A 20,508-nucleotide genomic window follows, 5' to 3' on the forward strand; every position below is an offset into this window, starting at 1 on the left:
GTGCGTAAAAATGTAGCGAAATGTACGGAGAACATGTAATGCTAGTGGGGAGCTATAAATGATTAAGCTAAGTAAATCTTTGGACAGATTGATGTGCGTGTGTGTGCGTGTGCGAGCGAGAGAGAGAGAGAGAGAGAGAGAGAGAAGGAAAGAGATGGAGAAGAAACACTCAAACCAAACAAAACAACCAATCGGATTCGCTAAACAAAACCCTAGTACACGTACATCGTTGAACAGAGATGAAAAACGGAGAAATAAAGTAAAATAAAATTGAACAAAAAAAAAAAAAAAAAACAAAACAGAACACTTACAACTAGTTACGCTTTTTTTATTGCGTGCTTTCTCATTTCAATCTGCATTGGCTTCACGCTAGGATTCAGCTTTGGCCGTCCAGCGACGGATCAAATCGAAGGTGGAGCGCAACCCGTACCGCACCCATTTGACGGTGTATTCCAGCGTCAGCAGGGTGTAGTAGCGGCCGTAGTAGTACTCGCGAGATTCCAGAAACAGTCCCAGCCACAGGTAAGCCGTCTTCATGACCCGTACCGACAGTTGGCAGGCTTTGACAACGGCCTTCTGAGCTAGTTCGTACTCGCGTGAGTTGATCACCAGCGTGTAGGCCGTCGCCGTGTGCGAAGGAAGGTTTCGCACCAACTCCACCAGATTTGCCGGTGTTAGGCGGGATTTGCAGTTGCTCCACCGTATCGACTGTATCGCCTGGACGATACTGTTCGGCGGTGTTTTTTCCACACTCTTCGATGATTTCACCGATGGAAGCGATTTGAGCGAATGGTGTGAGCTGCTCGGGTTGAGCGTGCGCAAGGAACAGCCGGCCGGTTTGTTGTCCGGATGCGTGGACCACCGTCGGACGTTCACCGTTCGCACGACGGTGTACGGTGTGGTGGGTGCACCGAAACCTGTCTTGGCCATCAGGTGTAGGTTGAGCGCACGGGGTGCTGTTCGTTGCGATTGATGGAACATAATCCTGTAGGCCGTGAGGTGAGCTTCGTTTCGTGACAATTGTGTACGTGAATTCGATACGAGATAATACCAATCAACAATACCGGGAGCGGTGAGCACGGACTTTGGACGAAATAATTTTGCTACTTCTACACACTCCGAACAGTGACAGCCAATGATGGCTTTGATCGTTTTCAACTGGATCGATTTGAATTTGTACGGCGTTACTATGGAGACGTCGATGGAGACGCCTGGTGCTTTAAAGAAACACTCACACACGCGGGGGCTTTTATTTTTCTTCGAAAGATTTTATTGATCAATTGTTTTGTTTTTTTGTTTTTTATTTTTATTGGGGGCGTTTGGTCTTACACACTAGTGATAAATCAAGTTTGAATTCAGTACCACCAACTCTAACTGGTCTAACTGATCTGTTCAGCGCGATCAAACGGCCGCGAACGGGTTCCGGAGAGTGTGGAATATGATTTTACACACTCTAGCAGAGATAATGAATATAGCCTACTTGTCCTGGCCACTGATTGCTGATGTTTACCTATATGAACCTTGCAAGTGCTGTCCAGTACGCAACCGTGGCAAAGACTTTTGCTTGGGACATTTTATGCTTACGCCGGTAAAGCCTACATGCTCAAATATACGTTTTTTCCCCCGTCTCGTTTCTTACAGTCTCCAACAAAAAAACAACCACACGAACGATATCTCTTCATTGATGTGTTTCTTTCTTTCACGAACCCTTCTCGTGGTTTGTGGTTTTTGCTCTACACACCTCGGCCTTTTTAAAACACTACGCGAAATATTTAATAAAAATAATGGTTCAACTTTCTAAATTTAATTCTTGAACTGCGGAAAGAAGAAATCTGATGCTGGTACCACCTGGTCGGACGCACGTTACGGGTGCGGATAAGGAAAAATAAAACGTTCACTATGAGTAGCGCCATTAGTACAGATTGGGGTCCCACATTAGCGATATACATACTGCTAACCTCTACTGTATTACGTTCCCTTTAAAGGAGGGAAGAAACGTACCCGAAGCGTACAGAGCGCAGTGGGGATGAAAGTTTTAAACCGTCGAATTTAAAAGAACCTGTAAATATGCTCTCTATACCCTATGTCCCCCTACAATCAATCATTCGGGTGTGATTTATGCGCCGTTCTATCACATTGATGCTCTGTATAGCTCACCAGCCGATCTCCAGTGCCAACCCACCAAGCACGTAGACATTTAAGTTGGGAGCCAACTCACTTACAGCCTTTTCGAATCCCTAAATACCGGGTGTGTGTGTGTGTGATACGGTCACGATATCCACACTGAGCGGTCTATCGTCCCGAACCGCAACGAATGACCTTGCATCAAAACAATCCGATGCGGTACAGTAAGCTAGGCCAACCAGCGACGGATCCGTGTTTGCCGCCACACATCTGTTTACATCAGTGTTTAATAGTATTTGTATGTGTGTAGTATAGTGTGTGTGAAGCTAATTGTTGTATGTGTGTGTACACAATAGTCCACATCCTTCCGATGGGGTGGGGGGAGTTACATTTTGCTTATAGCACGAACCGGATTGAAGCGTGAAAACACCACGACGAAGCGAACAAAAGCCGAACGCTAATTAAACGTTTCCGTTTTTTGCTTTTGCGGGATGATACTAGCGGCTTCCACCTGTCGATTACGATCAAGCAAAACGTGTGGCCATTTCGGTAAACATGACGAGAGATAGAGAGAGAGAGAGAGCGCCCTTCCGGAAACCATGATATCCGCGCATTATTCCGTCCGAGCTTCACATGCCGGTTCAGTGCGGCTTGCGTTTGTTTTACAAATTACCGCGAACTCTATTGCTGCGCATGGTCATGATGATCGTCATCTAGGGAACCGGCGCCGCCACCACCACCACTGCCAGCACTACTGCCAGCCGTACCGCGGACGGTGGCCGCATAGCTAGAGCCACCCGACGGTACCACCGTCGGTACACCGATTGGCACTGATTCTAGGGAACGGAAATAGGACAACCATAAAGTAATGTGATCCATTACTATGAAAGGAGCATTGGCTTACCCGTTCTGGGCGGGTTCGGTGGTAGCTCGATGTTTCTGAGATCATGCTTTTTGATGAGCTGACACTCGCCGCCTCCTTCCGTCGGTATTTGGTACACGTACAGATATCCGTCCTGGGAGGCCACCAACATCCTGGAGGGGAAAAAATGATTCGCTATAAATAATCCTCCCTTCTCCTTCAGCACCTTCCCGCGCACTACCTGAGCGCTTTCTGAATCGTTGTAATGACACAGGAATGTCTTAGGCCGGCTACGGGCAGCAGGGCCGACGCGAACGCTCGCCCCTGCGAAAACACATCCGTCACCTGCGTTGGCAGGGGCAGGTAATTTGTGAACGCCTTGCTAATCTTGCCATACCACGCCTCCCCAGCGCCCTGCTCGTCGTTCGTTTCCGGTGACACACGCTCCAGCTTAAACACGTGCACCGTTTCCGTGTTCGAGCTGCAGCACAGATACTTCGAGCAGGTGCTGAACGCTAGGGACGCGATCGATACGCACCGCTTCACGCCCCGCCGAAACTCGAACAGCTTCGAACCGTCGCTGACCGAAAACACCCGTATGACGGTACCCTTCTCGCTCGCCGTCGCTATTTCCGTGCCGATCTGGCTGAACGCAATCGCCGCCAGCGGTGAATCGTGGGCCGGGATCATAATTTTCGCATGCAAATTCACCGCATCAAAGATCTGTACCTCGCCGACGGTCGCACTGCCCGGGTAGGCCAGATAGCAGTGGTCCGAATCGGACGCTAGCGCGCACAGACCCGTCTTGTTCGGTGGCGTGTCGCGTATCGTGTGCACAACCTTCATGTCGCGGATGTTGTGTATGTAGAGACTTTCCTCGAGGCAAACGACCAGCCGGGAGCGGTTCAGCTTCACCGCCAGTATCGTGTTCGAGTAGGAGTAGTTGCATATTTCTGTTCCCTTTTTAAAGTGACACACCTGCAAATGCGGACAAATTGATAAGAGGCTTCCGGTTACAGCAGTCGGAAAGTCTTACCTTAAGCTTTCTGGGAGCGTTTAGCGAGACGACTGCAACGAGAGAGCTGCTAAACAGTCGCTCCACCAGACAGATGTCCTCGCCCAGGCTCGTGTATATCTGGTCCAGGTTCTGATCGACCGAGTTCAACGAAAACAAACTGTATCCATTTTTCGACCCAACCGCCAAGGACCTGTACAGTGCAGAAATGAAAAAAAAAACGAATTTAGTTCCCGACGGTGATTGTAAACGGACAAACAACTTACGAGCAATCTTGATTAAAGTTCACGAAAAATCCTCCAGCATCTATATCCGTTCTAGCCAGTAGGCTCATGGCTTGCTTCAACAGAAACAGACTCGCCTCGGCTGGGAGATGGTTCTTTGTTTATTCTTCGCTCTGCCTATGGCTCCTTCGAGCTGCTCGCGTGGAGCTTATTTGTGAGTTTTTTTTTGCTGTGTCTTCTTGTTTCACTGTCGAATGATGTCTCTCTGGTGTGGGGGGGGGGGGGGGGCTTTGATTTTGAGGACAAAAAAACAAAGATCAATCGAATAAATTCTGGGGCGATGTATGGAGAGCTTAACGTGCCCCCCATAATGCTTACATACCTGTTCGAAAGCCGATTCTCGTTGGGCTGGGGTTCTATCTGTATCAGCCTTCTAGCACTTCTTTGTTATATTTATGCTGTGTGTATGTGTGGGCAGCAGAGCCAACTTCCAAGGCCACACGGACGACGGAGAAGGAAGAGTGTGTTGTACTGAGGTGCAGCACAACGGATGGCGTTGTATATGTTATTATTATTATCGTTGCAATCCGAACCCGTGCTGCTGCTCGCTCACTGTGTTGACGGAGGACCTGTGTTTCGTATTTCGGAACAGCTGATGCAACCAGCACCGCAGGGCACAGATTTCTACGATAAGCAATTCGCTTTTCGATGATTCGGCTACAAAAGCGCTACGCACGTCCGCCGCAAATACGAACCAATCGCGTGTTTGTTGAACGGCAAGAACGATACGGGGTTGAATTCGGGCGCCCCGCTTACTAATGCCTGCTGTTGCTGCTGCTAACCTTGAAAATCCGCACCAAACTACGCGCTGCTTTTGCTGGTACGTAAACGGGGCTGTTGATGTACTTCCGATACGGAAACCCTCAGAATTGGTGGCAAGCTCGGTCAAAAAACAAGGAGGTTTGTTTTGTCGCACAACTATGTTTTCGCAAACTACGCGCTTTTCGCGAGAGAGAGACCTTTTGACGATAAGGTGATGATGTTGGGCAAATAGGAAAAACACGGATGCGCGGACGGGAAGAGTTTATCAAACACACAAAGCACACACTCTCTCCACTACTGACACAGTATCGCGCAAACCAATCGCGATCGTAAACACACACACACACAACTGCCCGAGGTCCGTTTCTTGTGTTTTGGAGATTTGTTTTTGCGCTGTTCCTTGTGTGTTTGCTTTTTTTTGCTCTCTCCAGCACACGGCACGCAGCACAACTGTTGAATTTGTACGGGTTGAGGGAATTTCCACACGCGCAGGCACTAACTAGGTGGGTTAGCTGACGAATCCGTTTGGTTTCGGCGTTAAACTGGACAATCTTTGCAACAATAAAATGCAGATTTTTCCCAGAGCAAACTTCCTTTTGTGATGATCAAGTTGTATTTTGCACCTTTGCCGTTCTGTTCTGTCGTATGAAGAATCAGTGTGTGTGTGTGTGTGAGAGCACAAAATGATGGCAGAAAATCGTTGTTTGAGCCAAGGTGTATGTGTGTGTGCGTGCGTCAGCTGAAAGACAGAAGGCAATCGATTGTCAAACTGATTGCTGGCGGATAGGAAAATATTTTCCTCCATCTTCATGTGGGCATTTAAATTTGATTTGATGTTGCAATAGCAATCTAGAAAATTCAAGGGTTTTTTTTATTATACGTTTAAAGAGGAATTGTTTCGCTGATAAGAGGTTATCGAATTACGAAAGATTGTTGGACAATTGTCCTTACCTCTCATTTTACACATTTCAGTGACAGCTTGGAAGAAGCTGTCAAAGGGTCAGTTCGACATTCCTCGGCGTTGGGTTGTTTACGTTTTCCTGCGGTAGGGGTTGGCGATTCGGCCAACAAAAAACTCAATATCTAGTGTTTTTAAGCCAACAAAGTGCATGTTTTTACATCTGGGAGTGTATTAAAACAGCAACGCACCATGCAACGAGAAGAAAAGCAGCTGGACATGCTGCTGGAAGCTGTCCTCAACAGGCTAAACGATCTGAAGCTCTCGATCGGAGTGATGATACACCGATTGGAGACGGAGTACGAGACGATCAACTGGCCCACATTTCTGGATAACTTTGCCTTAATATCTAGCCACGTAAGCATTACCCATAGTTCCGATGAAGGATAAAGCTAAAATCACAACTGCTTACAGCTGACCGGTTTGATGAAAATTCTGAGCACCGAAATCGGAACACCGCTGCGCAACCTAACCGTGCTGCCGTTGATGCTTACACCGGAACGGGATGAAGCTTTGCTGCAGCTAACGGAAGGCAGAGTACCGATATTTTCACACGATCTTGCACCTGACTATCTCCGCACAAAGCCGGACCCGGGCGCGGAAAGCAGACAGGCGGCACACGAAGCGAAGGCAAACAATCTTACGGTGGAAGCAAGCATGAAGCAGGTGGCTCAGTACAATAAGGTCATATCGCACGTCTGGGACATAATCAGCAAGGCGAAAGAGGATTGGGAGAATGAATCTTCCACCCGACCCGGCATCCAGCAGACCAGCTCGATGGCGGACACGCAAGCACTGGTGGCAGCCGTTGGGCTTGGCAATGGTTTGACTGCCCCGGTAGGACCGCCAAGCGGTGCAGGCGTGATGATACCGCCCGCGATAAGGCAAGGATCTCCAATGAGCGCAGTTTCACCTTCTGGCGGTGCTCCGATGGGCAAAATGCCATCGGGCATTAAGACGAATATCAAGTCCGCTAATCAGGTGCATCCTTACCGTTAGCAAAATTAAATGCAAATTTAGTTTGTAGTTTATGTATCGAAATAAAGTTAAGTCTCTCTATATTCATATTTCTTGTTCATCGATCTATTGCAAGCTATTCTTCGTAATCTCTGAAATATGAAAATCCATCTGCCGCCCTAATCCTACTAGAAAAAAACGTAAACAAAAGCGTCTCACCTCATGCACTCTACACACCTTGGCAGGCAGCGAGTACTGAATGACAGCCTATAAACACGATGACTTCCCCTTCGCTAGCGAAAGCGACGATGTGTGGTTGTGTGTGCGATTGTGTAGGCACGTAAACAAGTTGGTACAGTTTGCCGTACTTTACTGGTGATTTTATTAGTAAAAACAGAGTTTCAAAATGATCATGGACAACTCGAAAACAACCAGCAAAACCACCCTGCTCAAGCTAATGCTGTTGCGCGCATGGAAGGAGCGTTGGACCGACTGCCAATGGGGCATCAACGTGAAAACGGTAAGCTACCACGCTCGCTCACTCATCACAATGGATGGCTCGTTCGAATTCTTCTAGCAAGCGAAGCTGTTTGGGTGTTAAACTTTTCGGCAAACGAATCTGTAGATTGAGCACGTGGTCCCCAACGTCCTGGTGAAGCTCGTCTCGCAGCCCTTTCCCGGGAATGCGTACCTCCGAACCGCACTGTGTACCGGGCTCGAGGTGGATGTTGAAGATCCCATTGATGCCGCGGATGGATAAATCACCACCCCTGATCGCTTTCAGCATCGTAATCTCCTCCGTCGAATATATGTTCAGCCCGTTGCGGCGAAAGTGTTCACAGTCCTGCACGTGCAGAATAACGTTCAACTGTCGCTGCAGCCCCGGTATGCGTACCTTTAGCCGGTCCTTATCCTGCGCGGCTTTCGGAATGGTTACGGTCAGCTTGTGGTTTTTCATCACAATTCCTTTACCGTTGCACTTGGGGCACGTTAGCTTCTGCGGCGTATGCTTTGTACCGTTACAAAACTTGCAAGGCATAAACAGTTTGCCACTCTCCGACTGGAACTCTTGCTTACCCGTACCGTGACAGATGCTGCATATACCTGCCTTATCGCGCACCGACTGAGAGCCGGTGAATAGACAGCGGTCACACTTTACCCCGATCGGCAACGTAAGCTCCCGCACCGTCCCTTCGATCGATTCCTTGAAAGTAAGACTTAGCACAACATCTTCGTAATTCAGCTCGTTTAACACTACGCCCGGCTTTGCCGATCGTTCCTTCTTTGCCTTCGGAAGCAACATGTGCTTCCGCTGCACGTCCCGGTACAGGGCCGGATTCAGATCGACCACACTGTCGGTGCGGCTTTTCAGCTCCTCCAGCAACGCTTCGTATGCTTCCGTAATTTGGCTAAACTTTAATTCCATCGCAGCCGTGTCCGCCGTTGCACCTGGCGCTCCATCCTGCTGTATCTGGGTGCTTCGGTCCGGATGGAACTGTTTCGCCAGCTGGTAATACGCCTTTTTGATGTCGTTCAACGTGGCCGCTCGGCTCACACCCAGTACGGCATGGAAATCTTTCGGCGGTTTAACGGTGGGCGGGGATTTGGACGATTTGTCTGATGATTTGGAGGACGCTTTGCGGGATGTCGCTTTGTCGCCTGAAGAGGCCGAACCAGCTTTCCCCTTACTACCGATTAAGCGTATAAACCGGGAACCGATACGAAATTTATCCGCCATACTTTTGAATTCGTTACTACGATCAACGATGTTTGCTTGGATTTCGCGTGATGGATATTCATGGTTGATGTGGTTACTTGCTTCTATTGCAGATTCTCACTCGCGGAGTAAGCGGCGATGTGTACAATTTGGCCGATGCAATCGTTCAACAGGCGGTGGTTGGATCTGGCGCTAACATGGTAAGTGTGATTCGCTGGAAAATGCGCCTTAAAGCTTTAAAACGATTTTTAAAACGCCTTTTTCTTTGCAGCTCTTTCTCTCCTACCTGAAACACTCCTTGTGCGCCCACCTCATTTCGCATGCGGCCGTGCTGAACCGTATCGCCAAGTACGACCAGTTCGACAAACATCACTGTCTGATCGCTTTGCTCGACTTCCTGAAGTCAATTATCGATGGCGTAACGTGTCGCGGCAAGCAGGAAGAATCGATCCTTACCAAAGCGACCGTTGCGCTCGTCCACTGGTTGCTGCAGATCTACGAATGCATCCTTAAAACGTACGCCGACAGCCGGGCACTGCAGACGGAGGAAGAGGATGTCGTTCAACGCGTTGCCATAGTGCTGGAACGGATCGTGGAAAACCCTTTCCTGCTCGGGGTGCTTTCCATCGGGAAGTGTGAAGATCCGGACCTGTTCCTTACGCTACAGAAAAGGTTCAACGGCATTAACAATCTTACCATTACGACCGGTTACGTGGCGCACGTCGGGAGCAGCCCGAAAAATGTAACCGTTACGGATTACATGCGCAAGCTGGTCCTGCTCGAGGTGGACATTCTGGAGATGAAACAGTTTGACGGAGGGAAGGTGGAACCGATTACGTTCAGCTTGCAACCGTTCATTGCCATCGAGGTGCTGCTAAATCCCATGACTGACACGAATCAGTACGTTGCTCAGCTGATTACGCTGAAGCGGTTGAAGGGCTACTCGTATGCACGCTTGTACTGCGAGATTATGCGCGGTTGTCTCATCTCGTTGAACAATGTCGAGGGCACGTCGAAGGAATCGCTGCTGTGTGCGTTCGCGTTCATCAAGGTGCCGCACATCCTCCACCAAATACACACCAAAACGAACGGCAAAGAGCAGCAGGATGAGGCGACCAGCGCGAACTACAGCGTCGATCTGGTGGAAGCGTTCGAATTGCTGCTGCAAGATGCACCGGTGCTGGATTACATGGACATGAAGTGTTCCTGCAACATTGTCGAGTGTCTGCTGAAGGAGATGGTTAAGCATCACCTGCTGACCGAAACGCACGTGAAACATTTCGTCGCCCTGCGGGACCCGGTAACGGTTGGGCTGCATAAGCTCGAGGCGAACAATGCGCACCTTACGCTGATGCTGAAGTTCGTGTTTCGCGTCGAGTCGCCGTTGGTTGGCATACTGAAGGCGCTCAGTGCGGATTACAGCAAGGTACAGGATGCGCTGCTCGCGATGCTGTGCCAGGTACTGACCGGGAACAGTCTCGATTTGATCGTTTCCGTCGCGTCGGTTGAGGGAAAGTTTAAAACCTTCATTGCCGGCCTGTTGAAGTGTAACGATTACGCGAAGCAGGCGACGAGCGTCGAGATCGGCAAGGCAAGCACCACCCGCGGCGCACTGTTCGACGTAACGTTCATGATACTGGCCTGCATCGCGCAGAGCTACGGATCGGACGTCATCCTAGCCGAGGGAGGCAACAGTTTCTTCGAGAAGTGGGTGCGCGATTACATGGTCGAGCGGAAGAAAAGCAAATCGCCCATGACGATGGTAAAGCAGGCCGATCCAATGGTACTGGAGGAGCTGATCATGGCCCTCAACAGCTCGAACGACGGTGGCGGTGGTCTGAAAGGTTCTAACCTGCGCTGGGAAGACATTTGCTACACCATCCCGGCGCTCCTCCACCAGGTGCTGATGGCGTGGGAAAATGAAAAAATTTCCCCGGTCGAAATAAAGAAAATGCTCGACGGGTTGAAGGCACACTTCTGCTCGTTTGCGGTCTGCGCATCGTCGTGGCTGTGCGCCTACATACAGATGGTCCGGCAGGACGAGCAAGTGAAGCCGATGAACATGGTGCAGCAGCTGTGCAGCGTCCTCGCCGGACCGCAGGCAGAGGAATGGCAGCAGCAAGACTACTGCAAGGAGCGCTTCGGCTTGATGGGACAGATCATCCGGCGCATGCAGCAAGAGTTTCAACGGACGCCACAAATCAATCCAAAGCTGCGGGCCCTCTTCCCAAGCCAACACATGGTTTCGCACCTACCGCTCGAGGAGCAGTTCGAGGAAGCGTGGAAGGCGATCGTCGAACGGGGTTGGTTACCGATCGAGACAACGTTCCTGCTCGACACGCTACTGCAATCGTGCGGCCCGTCCTGGTTGGTGGAAAAGCTGATCGCAAAGCTCTTCCTGTGCAAGTACATTCGCGATCTAAACAAAACGATGGACATCGTATTCGCGATCATGCATCTGGACATTGAGCGCTGCACGATCGCACTCCTGTCGCAGCTCGTGCCGATGATGTTGCAAAACAAGCAGCAGTAAGTGTCGCACACCAAAGAAAAAATGGCCTTGCGGAAAAGGAAACCTACACTGATCTTCTTGCATTTCTATTCTCCGCAGAACTCCCGAGATTGTAGACCCACAGTCACGCGTGCTAGCAAAACTCTGCGTCTACTGCATCATCGTCACGATGGAAGCATCGATCACGGCGTCCAAAAAGCGAACCCGCGCCACCGTCGGTTCCGAGCTGGAAGATATCGATTCGCTGTGCACCAGCGCCAAGCTGCGGAAGATCGATCTGGACGGTATGGGCGTAGGGTGTGAAGCGACCGGGGGCAATGATTTCGCGCTCGAAAGTGCCCTTGATTCGGTTGCCAGCTGGGACGGTGCGTCGGTGCCTAGTTTGAAGGAACCGTTGCAAGGTTGCCTGCAGACGCTATTCCGCACCTTTACGCAGTACATCACGACGGACGAACTGTCGCCGAAGGTGTACTTTATCTTCCAGTTCCTGTCGCTGCTGGTCGAGAGTGGTCGGGATCGGATTGCCTGCGTGCTGAAGCTGTTGCCGAACGGGTTGGTGCAGAATTTGCTGAAAATCAACGCTACGGATGAAATGACCGTCGGATTAATCTTAAGGTATGTATGGCCGTCCATCCTGGCGGACGAAGCAACTCAATTTGGGGCTCGCGACCTATTGGGTCATGCCTGCCACTTCTGGCTTACTAGACTAGTAGGATAGTCAGTTCTCACTACGGGGGAACGGTCCAGATGGGATTTGAACCTCTGTCCTTCCCCTATGAAGATCGGTACCGTTGTCGTTGCAACCAGCGGGTCGCCTGCTTAATATAATCCCTGTGCGTTTCCATAGGGTCCTGAGCGTTTTCAACCACCTTGCTTGAGGTGATGTGTTAGAAAAGAGCTCCTAGCGACTTGTACGAGTTAGAAATTCACAATCGGTTATTTGTTAACATAAATCGGCAAGCTATTAAGTGCGGGGTTCGTGTTCCTGCCTGCTGGCTTTTGAATGTTTAATCCAAATTGAAGCATTCAACCCAGAATCGGTCTGCTTTTCCGCCAGTCATTATGGGAAAATCATTTCCGTGCCATAAAACCCGGTCCGCTGCTTAAGGATCGCTTTAGTCCGCCTCCGGTAGCTCACGGGCTAGCTGTTACTGGATGTTTTTTTAATGCGATTGCTTCGCGGAGAGGAGAAGTGCATTAGTGTCCTCGCAGTCGCTGGCTAGTTCGCAGCATGTCGCTAACGCATTTTGACGTGCAGACAAAAATCTGGCGCGGTCCACTGACGGCCCCGTTGTACAATCCGGCCCAAGGAATCGGTGAGCTGCTGTACCGGGTGCTGCAGCGGACACCGACCCGAATCGCTCAGATCAGCGCCGATACGGGACGGTCGATCACGTACAAGCAGCTGCACCTGTGGAGCGTCCGATTTGCCCAATCGTTAACCGGTGCCTGTGGGCTGCAGCGTGGCGATATGGTGACGGTGGTGGCAAGAAATGGCGAACAGTTGGCTGCCGTTGTGTTCGGTTGCTTTATGGCGGCGGTTCCGCTTAACACGCTTGATCCTACCTTTCGGGCGGAAGATTACGAGCACATGCTCCGCACGGTGGAACCGAAAGCAATCGTTTGTGACGGTGAGCTGGTGGCGGTGTTGAAGGTGGCCTGTGAAGCGGCTGCAATCGAACCACAGTTGATCGTGGTTGGAAAACGCATCAACGGTTATCCGACGGTGGATGATTTCCTGCTACCGAACGGAATGGAGGACCAGTATGTGTGAGTTAGTGGTGGTGGGTGGCTGGAGGAAGCCTGGGCGGTAACATCTCCCTTTTTGCAGTCCGGAGCACGTGGAAAATGCGGCGCAAGAGCTTGCCATCGTGCTGTGCTCTTCCGGCACGACCGGCCTTTCGAAGGGTGTTTGCCTTTCGCACGCCATCTGCATCGCGCACACGTCCGCACTGTGGAAAGCGACCGATTGCGACCGCGTGGTGTGCTTCAGCTCGCTGTACTGGGTGTCCGGGTTGGGCGTGCTGCTGAACGCGAGTATGGCCGGTGCGACTCGAATCATCACCCGGAACAGCTTCGAGCCCCGGTTGCTGATCGATCTGGTGGAACAGTATCGCGCCACGACGCTGTTTATGCCACCGGCCCAAGCGCTGGCACTGCTGGGCGATCCTACCATAGGGATGGCGGATTTTTCCAGCCTGCAGCTAGTGCTCTGTGGCGGTGGGCCGGTGTCCGGTGAGCTTAAAGGCTCGTTCGAACGGTATCTGCCGAAGCGGGCAAAGTTTATCGTCGGATACGGACTGTCGGAGATTGGTGGTGGTTGTTTTTCCACCGTGCTGCTGTACAAAGCGGGCGCCATCGGCACACCGAATGCTGGTGTGGAAGCGAAAATAGTGGACGCCGCAGGGACGGCCTTGGACGCGGACCAGGAAGGTGAGCTGCTCGTCCGCGCCGAGCACGTTTTTCTCCGCTACTACGGCAATCCATCGGAAACGGCCGAAATGCTCGATCGCGACGGATGGCTCCACACCGGTGACGTTGCCCGGTACGACACGGACGGTGTGTTCTTTGCGGTGGATCGGCGCAAGGACATCATCAAGTATGGTGGCTTTCAAATCTCGCCCACCGAACTGGAGGCAACGATTATGCAGCTTTTTGCCGGGCGTTTGCTGATGGTTTGCGTAACCGGCGTTCCGGTGCCGGGTAACGATCTCCCGGTGGCACTGGCGGTGCGGCAAACGGATGACGGAGCAGTGAGCGGGCGGGAGATTGTGGACGCGATGGCGGACACGGTGACCGACTTTAAGCGGCTACGGGGTGGTGTGTTTTTCGTCGACAGCCTACCGATGACACCGTCCGGTAAGATTGTCCGTCGACGGTGCAAAGAAATGGCCATCGCGTTGTACGAGGCAGAGCGGGCAAAGGGGACGCCAGTGAGGAGCGTTATTGTATGATGCATGGGTTATTGATTTGCACTTGGATCGATGATGGTTCGAAAGGCCCATAGTGCGGCTTTCTGCGGTAGAATTCACGATAGAAATGTTTGATAAAGCTTCAATATTTTATTCGGCCTAAGGGTAGGTGTTTACTGACCGCGTTTCACATTGTTACCAATCGTTGCAGACTGTACGACCTCAACACGCCGACTGGCCGCCAGTGTGCCATGTCCGACGTATGCCTGTTGCGGAACATTCAGATGCGAAAGGAGAGTATCAAGCTGTAACTTCTCATCGTACCGTACGCTGCTAGCTAGTAATTTTGACCCTTGTTTGTACTGTAAGCGAATAATAAATGAAGAATCCAGGCCAGGAACCGTCAAGAGCATCGCTCAAGGTCCTGTGTGTGAATAAGTTATTTACTCGCCCTCACAGCGCTGTTCCGTGCAGATTCGATTCGCTGTTTGTGCTGCTACTCGACCCCGAGCTTATGATACTGATTCTCGGTCCATCAGCTCTTCCCAGCGCCTGGCGCGATTCGACCGCGCTCATTTGAATCTCTTCGTTCACCGCGACTGCCTGCCGATGTAGCCGTTTCCGGAACTGCCAGTAGCCAATGGCAACGGCACCGCCAACTACGGCCACCGCTCCGATCACCATACCGCTGATGGAAGCTGCCGAAAGTGTTTGTCCGGCCGGTTCCGGCACACCATCAGGCATGGGAGCAATGTCGTCGCGGTTGTGCAGCACAACACCGTAAATGTGTTCCATCGGGTGTCCCTCGATCTTGCCGGCACAGATCCACTCGCCGAAATCTTCCGCCCGGACGGAAGCGATCACAAGCGCACAGGAACCCTTCGCTAGGTTATGGTTCGGATTGGAGTAGAACCGCCCAAGCACCGGACGATCGGCCGTAATGTTCTCGTTCAGGCTAAACGCTTGCCCGGCGGGTGTGATGAACCGACAGTACTGCAGTGGAGTCCCGCGAGGAATGGAGTCACATTCGAGAAGGGCGGGAAAAGCGAGACTCGCCTCAACGCGATCGGACGCAGCAATCATCTGCGTGCGGGAAATGTGCACCGGGAACGTGGCGGAAACTTCGAGCGCAGATACATGCCCGTTGCCCACGTAACAGTGCCACTGGCCGGCGTGCTCGGTGTCCAGGAGGTGCGCGAACGTGATGCTACACTCACCCATCGCCAGCGAGATGCCGCTGTACCAGTACTTGCCTGCGTTGCGTTCCGCCGTGAGACTTTCCGACAGCGGGTAGAACTGTCCGTGAGGTCCCCGGAACCAGCAGTAATCGATGGGTTTGTTCGCGTTGCACAGCAAAGTCGCCATGGATTCGTTCTGTGCCAAAACGATCCTATCCTGCCCTATAATCGCTAGCGGAGGATTAGTGTCCGAATTGTCGACGATTGCCCCGGACACCTTTGTAAGCGATTCGTCACCGTAACCCAACAAACACTTCCACGTGCCCTTATCGAGTCCTTCCGGGCCGAGAATCTCCAGCCCACACTCGTTCCGCTCGAACCCGGCACCGATGTATCCGTACCGGGGTGTGCCGACGCCTGGGATCACATTCAGCCCTAATCCGTCCGCCAGCCGAACGAAGCGGCAGAACTTGAGCGTCAGTTTGGTGTAGCGTAGATGGCAGGAAAGCACATGATAATCGGACTCCCTGTGCACGGTCGTTACGATTTGTTCCTCTGGACATATAGACAAAAAAAAAAAAAAGGTTTGGAGGACACACATTGGTAGCTTATCGCACTCTGTAATTGCGCTGTGATGGTTATCGTTGACGAGTGACGATGATTAGCGGACAAAGAGGTGTACCTTTGTTCTCGATGTGGATTCCGTACGTCATCTCGCGCATTTGACCCTGCACGCCAGCAATCACACTCCAAACGCCTGCCCCAGTTGGATCGGTTTCGCTCACAGGAAGCTGGCAGCGTTCGTACATCGGCACACTGTTGGCACCTTCGCTGGTCGCACCCTGTCGCAGCACAAAGCAGTACTCCGTTCGCTGCGGACTTATTTCATCCAGTGAGCTCACGGCAGCACCGGCTCCACCGCTTTCCGGCACGGCAGGTCTTTCGATCACGTCCACCATCGTGACGCCCCGTATCCGTTCCGTGCCTCGCACCAACGTTAAGCGCCAGAAGCCACCGTCTCGCTGATGGACCGGATTCACGCGTATACTGCACTCGGCATCGCCAAAGCGCAGCATCTTTCGGTGCGGTCGTTCCTCAGCCAGCACCACCCCATTCACGTCGATGTCCGTCGGTGAGCCGGGTTCACGGTAGAAACAACGGTCGCCCTCTTGCATCGGCACCAGCAGACGCAAGTGCATCACTTCCCCTTCGGCCACGGTAACACTCGGCGGGTAGATGTAGCCATGGCGGACTTCGAAGCTGGTTAGCAGATCCATCCCGCTAACTGCCGCACGTAGAAGCACGAGGGAATGGACCCATAAAAACCAGCGCTGTGAGGAGGCCATCCCGAAGGACATCAGCAGCTAGACCTGCAATGAACACTTCTGAGCAACGAATGGACCCAACGAGGTGATTAGACTGTGCGAGGGCTCATCGAGTTTTGGGATCGATTAAGCGATAATCTCTCGATTGCAACTTTGTACCTTGGCAAGCTATCTCGCGACGATATCGTCGTTCATTGTTGTGGTTTGCTCCTTCACTGCGAATGCTCTTGAAGAATGTGCCTCTACGATCAGGCGTAGCTCAATGGAACAAATACAGGTTTAAACCTATGCCAGATATACATGGTGAGGTCCGCTCACGGTTCAGCGCCGTCGTCTGCCAATCCGTTATCCCGGCCGATCTGGCGGACGCATCAACGCCATCACTCCATCTCAATTTGGGCCTACCACGCCTCCTCTGTCCGACGGCCTAAAAGGACTTTACGGGCTGGGTCGTCCGGTGTCATTCTCATGACGTGACCAGCCCATCGGCCGCCTGGTGAGTCTAATTCGTTGCACGATGGTGAGACCATCGTACAGGCCCCGTAGAGCTCGTCATTGTAGAGGCTCCTCCATTGTCCTTCCAGATGCTTGAGAGCATCTTCCTCTCGAACGCAGCTAAGAGGGCTTCGTCAGTTTTGGACAGAGTCCATGTCTCAGAGGCGTATGTGAGTACTGGGACTATAAATCCGTCGCGACGGGTATTTAGAGTGGAGAAGTTTCCTCAGGCTGTAGTATGACCGGTTGGCAGAAAGCACCCTTGCGCGTAACTCAACCTCAATGTTGCTGTCGGTGCTGACTTTTGACCCCAGATAGGTGAAGTTTTGGACGACTTCGAAGGTGCGGTCACCTATCTGTACATCACCCCTGCGTAAATCAGTGTTTGTTGGCAGGCTCGATCCTTTGATAAGCTTCTGCTACATAGGAGAGCCTCAAACCAATGATGTCTATGTCATCAGCGTATGCCAGGATCTGGATTGACTTATAGAAGATGTTCATCGAAGTTTCCACCTCCGAGTCGCAGATGGCTCTCTCTCTCTAGCGCCAGATTGAAGAGGAGACAGGCAAGCCCATCTCAGGCAGGCAGGCCCTGAAAGTTTTCCATCCACCTTCACCTGGCATGTGATGTTGGCCATTCATGCCATCACTCACTCACTCTCTATTCAGACATGCCACTACTCCTCCATCTATATGGACACAACGTTTGAGGTTCCCTTTTCGAACATAACATACTGGACGGTGATCTTGCAATTAGGCTTGACGAACTAGAAGGCGTGAATATTTCTGAGGAGAATCTTGCCTTCCAACTGGAGACATCGAGACCTCAAAATGACCGTGGCTAAATTCGACCACGACATTATCGTTTTCTGTACATACTGTTGCTCCTATTTGAGTTGAGTTGAACTTCGGCCTAAGCGAAGGTTTCGATATTAGGGGCACGATTTTCACCCGGTCTTTCCAATGCCTTGGCTTCGCAGATGACTTCAACATCACTGGACGGACATTGGTTAGGGGAATCGTGCCTACGACGAGCTTCACAGCGCACGAAATGCGCCATATATCGCACACTGATACGGCCGGCAGTCCTATACAGGCACGAATCCTGGACAATGCTGGCGGTATTCTTACGGTTGCCAAAGACGTACGGATACGCTGGTCAGGGCACGTGATGAGGATACCGGGCTCGTGCCCGCCTGTGACCCGTTGGCTGGATTGATGTGGACCAGAGGCAGATCGGATACAGCCGGAGATTGGAGAAGCGCAGCCATGGACCACAGCAACAGGCCAAGAAAGAGAGGAAGAAGAACAGGAACTTGATGTGGGAGAACTCTTGCAGGAACTTGGTGTCTTCATGGGATATCTTCTTCACGAAGGGAGAATGTCTTGTCAACTCCACAAATCACTTCACGATGCTCAACTTCTACACCGAATCCATGCCGTTTTGACAGTAGAGATTACGTCCGGATACTTCGTCAAAAAAAAGCACACACACCATGAATTCTTTTCCCTTTGTTCAATATATTTCATATCAAATAAAGTCAATTCCTCTGTCCCATCATTAAGAACCTTCCCGCGCGAGTTTCCTCTTTCGCCCTGCAATGGGCCACAAAACAGAAGAAAATCGACCTTTTTCTTTCTTGCGCAATAAAATGGTAAAAATTGTGCACAAAATGTTACATGTTGTTTTGCGCTTTTGCCTCACCCACTCTCTCTCGCACCTTTCGCTTGTACGCTTTAGTAGCGGTAAAGATACAAAAAAACGACCAACATGCATAAGAGAGTGACATTCAATTTTAACCATAAGCATTCGGTTTTGCTTTTCTTTTCTATCGCTACATTGATATTAGCTTTCCCTTCTCTGTTTCTTAATTGCTCACATTCGTCGTTTTGCGCTCCTTATCGGCGCGGGTTTTTTGTTGTTGTTTTAAATTAAGAATAATGCTTCCTCCATGCCATGCTGCTGCTATAGCTGCGACCACACACATGTGCGTGTACGCGTGTGTGTCTTTCACAAAAGTGATTAAATATTCGATGTTAGTATATCCTCCTCGTTGCTGCTGCAGCCCCATTCGCCATGTGCGTTCAGTTTCACTTTTCACATTTAAAACTTTATAATCGCTCTCACGGCTTGCTTAGGTTTAAACTTCTGTTTGCAGTACACCTTTTTAAGCTTTCAATGGAACAGACACATTCAGATACACCGATGTAGTTTACTTGTATGTATATATGTATAGATGCATAGCAACGTATATGTATATAGTTTACGCATTTTTAGCACTTGTTTCGCCAATAATAAGAACAAAGAAAAACACTCTTTTTTGTCCATTGTTTCGCTTGTCATTTCACTGTTCGTTCCTCGATCCTTATATGCCTCTGTTTCCTCTTTCCTCGTTTCACTACCCTGTTGTGTGTGTGTTTTTTTTACGGTGGTTTGCTTTCGTTTTGTTGTTTGCTGTTACTTTTGTATAAATATATGCTCATATAAAAATGGATTTCGATCTACTACCGTGTTTTGTGCTCTGTTTGCGTTCGGGGTTGCTTTCACTGTTATACTTTTTTTTTTTTGGCAGAAGTATGTTCGAAAATGGGTTTACAAACAATTACTCAACACGTTTGGCGGAAGAGAGGAGGGAAGTGTGCGCCCTCATCATCACTGCTATTAGCTATTGCGGGGCGATAACAGACGGCCGAAGATAACAGGGGGTGGGGGGCGGGGGTTTGCTTTCTTTATCTAAAATCAATATCCTTGACGCTTAACAGTTCTCGTTCCTCACTCTTGCAAACATTGCGGCCGATCAATATGATTTTCTTTTATACAAATATATATATATAAATTTAATAGTCATATGTACGTTTCGTTACAAAATAAATTCTTCTATCATCTGGGCTGAGATGTTCCAAACTTCACTTGTTGTGCGCACATGTTTTCGCATCGTTTGTATATGATTTGCATTAACCGTTTGCCACCCAATAGTTACCACCACTACTCTGTGCGTAACGAACATTACAGGGGTTTTGCAGTTTAGGCTCCTTGGATGAAATGGTAGCACAGCTTCACAATCGAAGGTAATTGATTTGCCTACTATCTGAAGCCGTTCCCATGTCAACTAGCTGCTTTTGCTTCCCCATTTCATCTAAGAAGCCAGGAACAAAAGAAGATCGATCCTTTTACAGTATCAACTGCAAAACCCCTGTAATGTTGCATTTCCACCCAACTTTCTGCTTTGCTTATATAACGATAATTTATACTTTTTTTTTAGCAACACTGATTTTCTCTGTCCGCTTCCCGGACTGGAAGCTGGCAGCAACAGCTTTTAAACTCTTACGCTCTATATTAACCGGTGATCGGTAACAACAGTGTGTGTGGGTGTGTGGGGGGAGGATCCAATACAATACTTTTCTGC

At 50.5% G+C, this 20,508-nt stretch overlaps 6 protein-coding genes and 1 long non-coding RNA gene across 7 annotated transcripts; 4 read left to right on the plus strand and 3 right to left on the minus strand.

Annotated features, from left to right (window-relative positions):
• Positions 1-1,247: 1,247 nt before the first annotated feature.
• On the minus strand, positions 1,248-4,504 carry LOC118510371 (WD repeat domain phosphoinositide-interacting protein 2). The gene is made up of 5 exons (XM_036052095.1): positions 4,268-4,504; positions 4,023-4,194; positions 3,228-3,964; positions 3,029-3,159; positions 1,248-2,960 (listed from the first exon to the last, which is right to left on the minus strand). The coding sequence occupies exons 1-5, from the start codon at positions 4,333-4,335 to the stop codon at positions 2,806-2,808; spliced, it is 1,263 nt and encodes a 420-aa protein (XP_035907988.1). The 5' UTR covers positions 4,336-4,504; the 3' UTR covers positions 1,248-2,805.
• Positions 4,505-6,022: 1,518 nt separating this feature from the next.
• On the plus strand, positions 6,023-7,072 carry LOC118510381 (mediator of RNA polymerase II transcription subunit 8). Its single transcript, XM_036052127.1, has 2 exons — positions 6,023-6,362; positions 6,420-7,072. The coding sequence occupies exons 1-2, from the start codon at positions 6,198-6,200 to the stop codon at positions 7,002-7,004; spliced, it is 750 nt and encodes a 249-aa protein (XP_035908020.1). The 5' UTR covers positions 6,023-6,197; the 3' UTR covers positions 7,005-7,072.
• A 181-nt stretch (positions 7,073-7,253) lies between these two features.
• LOC118510342 (mediator of RNA polymerase II transcription subunit 24) lies at positions 7,254-14,523 on the plus strand. The gene is made up of 5 exons (XM_036052012.1): positions 7,254-7,482; positions 8,793-8,879; positions 8,951-11,208; positions 11,291-11,806; positions 14,315-14,523. The coding sequence occupies exons 1-5, from the start codon at positions 7,369-7,371 to the stop codon at positions 14,412-14,414; spliced, it is 3,075 nt and encodes a 1,024-aa protein (XP_035907905.1). The 5' UTR covers positions 7,254-7,368; the 3' UTR covers positions 14,415-14,523.
• Positions 7,316-8,897, minus strand: LOC118510373 (protein tumorous imaginal discs, mitochondrial-like). Its single transcript, XM_036052098.1, has one exon. It carries the CDS (start codon positions 8,698-8,700, stop codon positions 7,501-7,503), a length of 1,200 nt encoding a protein of 399 aa, XP_035907991.1. The 5' UTR covers positions 8,701-8,897; the 3' UTR covers positions 7,316-7,500.
• LOC118510358 (4-coumarate--CoA ligase 3-like) lies at positions 12,383-14,237 on the plus strand. The gene is made up of 2 exons (XM_036052067.1): positions 12,383-12,961; positions 13,023-14,237. The coding sequence occupies exons 1-2, from the start codon at positions 12,423-12,425 to the stop codon at positions 14,143-14,145; spliced, it is 1,662 nt and encodes a 553-aa protein (XP_035907960.1). The 5' UTR covers positions 12,383-12,422; the 3' UTR covers positions 14,146-14,237.
• Positions 14,234-17,178, minus strand: LOC118510353. The gene is made up of 2 exons (XM_036052054.1): positions 15,964-17,178; positions 14,234-15,836 (listed from the first exon to the last, which is right to left on the minus strand). The coding sequence occupies exons 1-2, from the start codon at positions 16,637-16,639 to the stop codon at positions 14,557-14,559; spliced, it is 1,956 nt and encodes a 651-aa protein (XP_035907947.1). The 5' UTR covers positions 16,640-17,178; the 3' UTR covers positions 14,234-14,556.
• On the plus strand, positions 16,602-20,253 carry LOC118510404. The gene is made up of 2 exons (XR_004906006.1): positions 16,602-16,691; positions 18,082-20,253. It is a non-coding gene; the product is annotated as an uncharacterized LOC118510404 (long non-coding RNA).
• The last annotated feature ends 255 nt before the right edge of the window (positions 20,254-20,508 follow it).

This window comes from Anopheles stephensi, chromosome 3, assembly GCF_013141755.1.
Source record: "Anopheles stephensi strain Indian chromosome 3, UCI_ANSTEP_V1.0, whole genome shotgun sequence".
Taxonomy (NCBI): Eukaryota; Metazoa; Arthropoda; class Insecta; order Diptera; family Culicidae; genus Anopheles; species Anopheles stephensi.

What these genes read in the sequence shown, in the direction of transcription:
- LOC118510371 (XM_036052095.1), bottom strand. Translation starts at nt 4,335, where the DNA reads ATGAGCCTACTGGCTAGAACGGATATAGATGCTGGAGGATTTTTCGTG. An exon ending in AACTTTAATCAAGATTGCTC is followed by an intron (nt 4,195 to 4,267) that starts GTAAGTTGTTTG and finishes TGCACTGTACAG; the next exon opens with GTCCTTGGCGGTTGGGTCGA. An exon ending in ACGATTCAGAAAGCGCTCAG is followed by an intron (nt 3,160 to 3,227) that starts GTAGTGCGCGGG and finishes TTTCCCCTCCAG; the next exon opens with GATGTTGGTGGCCTCCCAGG.
- LOC118510381 (XM_036052127.1), top strand. Translation starts at nt 6,198, where the DNA reads ATGCAACGAGAAGAAAAGCAGCTGGACATGCTGCTGGAAGCTGTCCTC. An exon ending in TTGCCTTAATATCTAGCCAC is followed by an intron (nt 6,363 to 6,419) that starts GTAAGCATTACC and finishes AACTGCTTACAG; the next exon opens with CTGACCGGTTTGATGAAAAT.
- LOC118510342 (XM_036052012.1), top strand. Translation starts at nt 7,369, where the DNA reads ATGATCATGGACAACTCGAAAACAACCAGCAAAACCACCCTGCTCAAG. An exon ending in TTGGATCTGGCGCTAACATG is followed by an intron (nt 8,880 to 8,950) that starts GTAAGTGTGATT and finishes TTTTCTTTGCAG; the next exon opens with CTCTTTCTCTCCTACCTGAA. An exon ending in ATGTTGCAAAACAAGCAGCA is followed by an intron (nt 11,209 to 11,290) that starts GTAAGTGTCGCA and finishes TATTCTCCGCAG; the next exon opens with AACTCCCGAGATTGTAGACC.
- LOC118510373 (XM_036052098.1), bottom strand. Translation starts at nt 8,700, where the DNA reads ATGGCGGATAAATTTCGTATCGGTTCCCGGTTTATACGCTTAATCGGT.
- LOC118510358 (XM_036052067.1), top strand. Translation starts at nt 12,423, where the DNA reads ATGTCGCTAACGCATTTTGACGTGCAGACAAAAATCTGGCGCGGTCCA. An exon ending in GGAATGGAGGACCAGTATGT is followed by an intron (nt 12,962 to 13,022) that starts GTGAGTTAGTGG and finishes CCCTTTTTGCAG; the next exon opens with TCCGGAGCACGTGGAAAATG.
- LOC118510353 (XM_036052054.1), bottom strand. Translation starts at nt 16,639, where the DNA reads ATGTCCTTCGGGATGGCCTCCTCACAGCGCTGGTTTTTATGGGTCCAT. An exon ending in AATCCACATCGAGAACAAAG is followed by an intron (nt 15,837 to 15,963) that starts GTACACCTCTTT and finishes CTATATGTCCAG; the next exon opens with AGGAACAAATCGTAACGACC.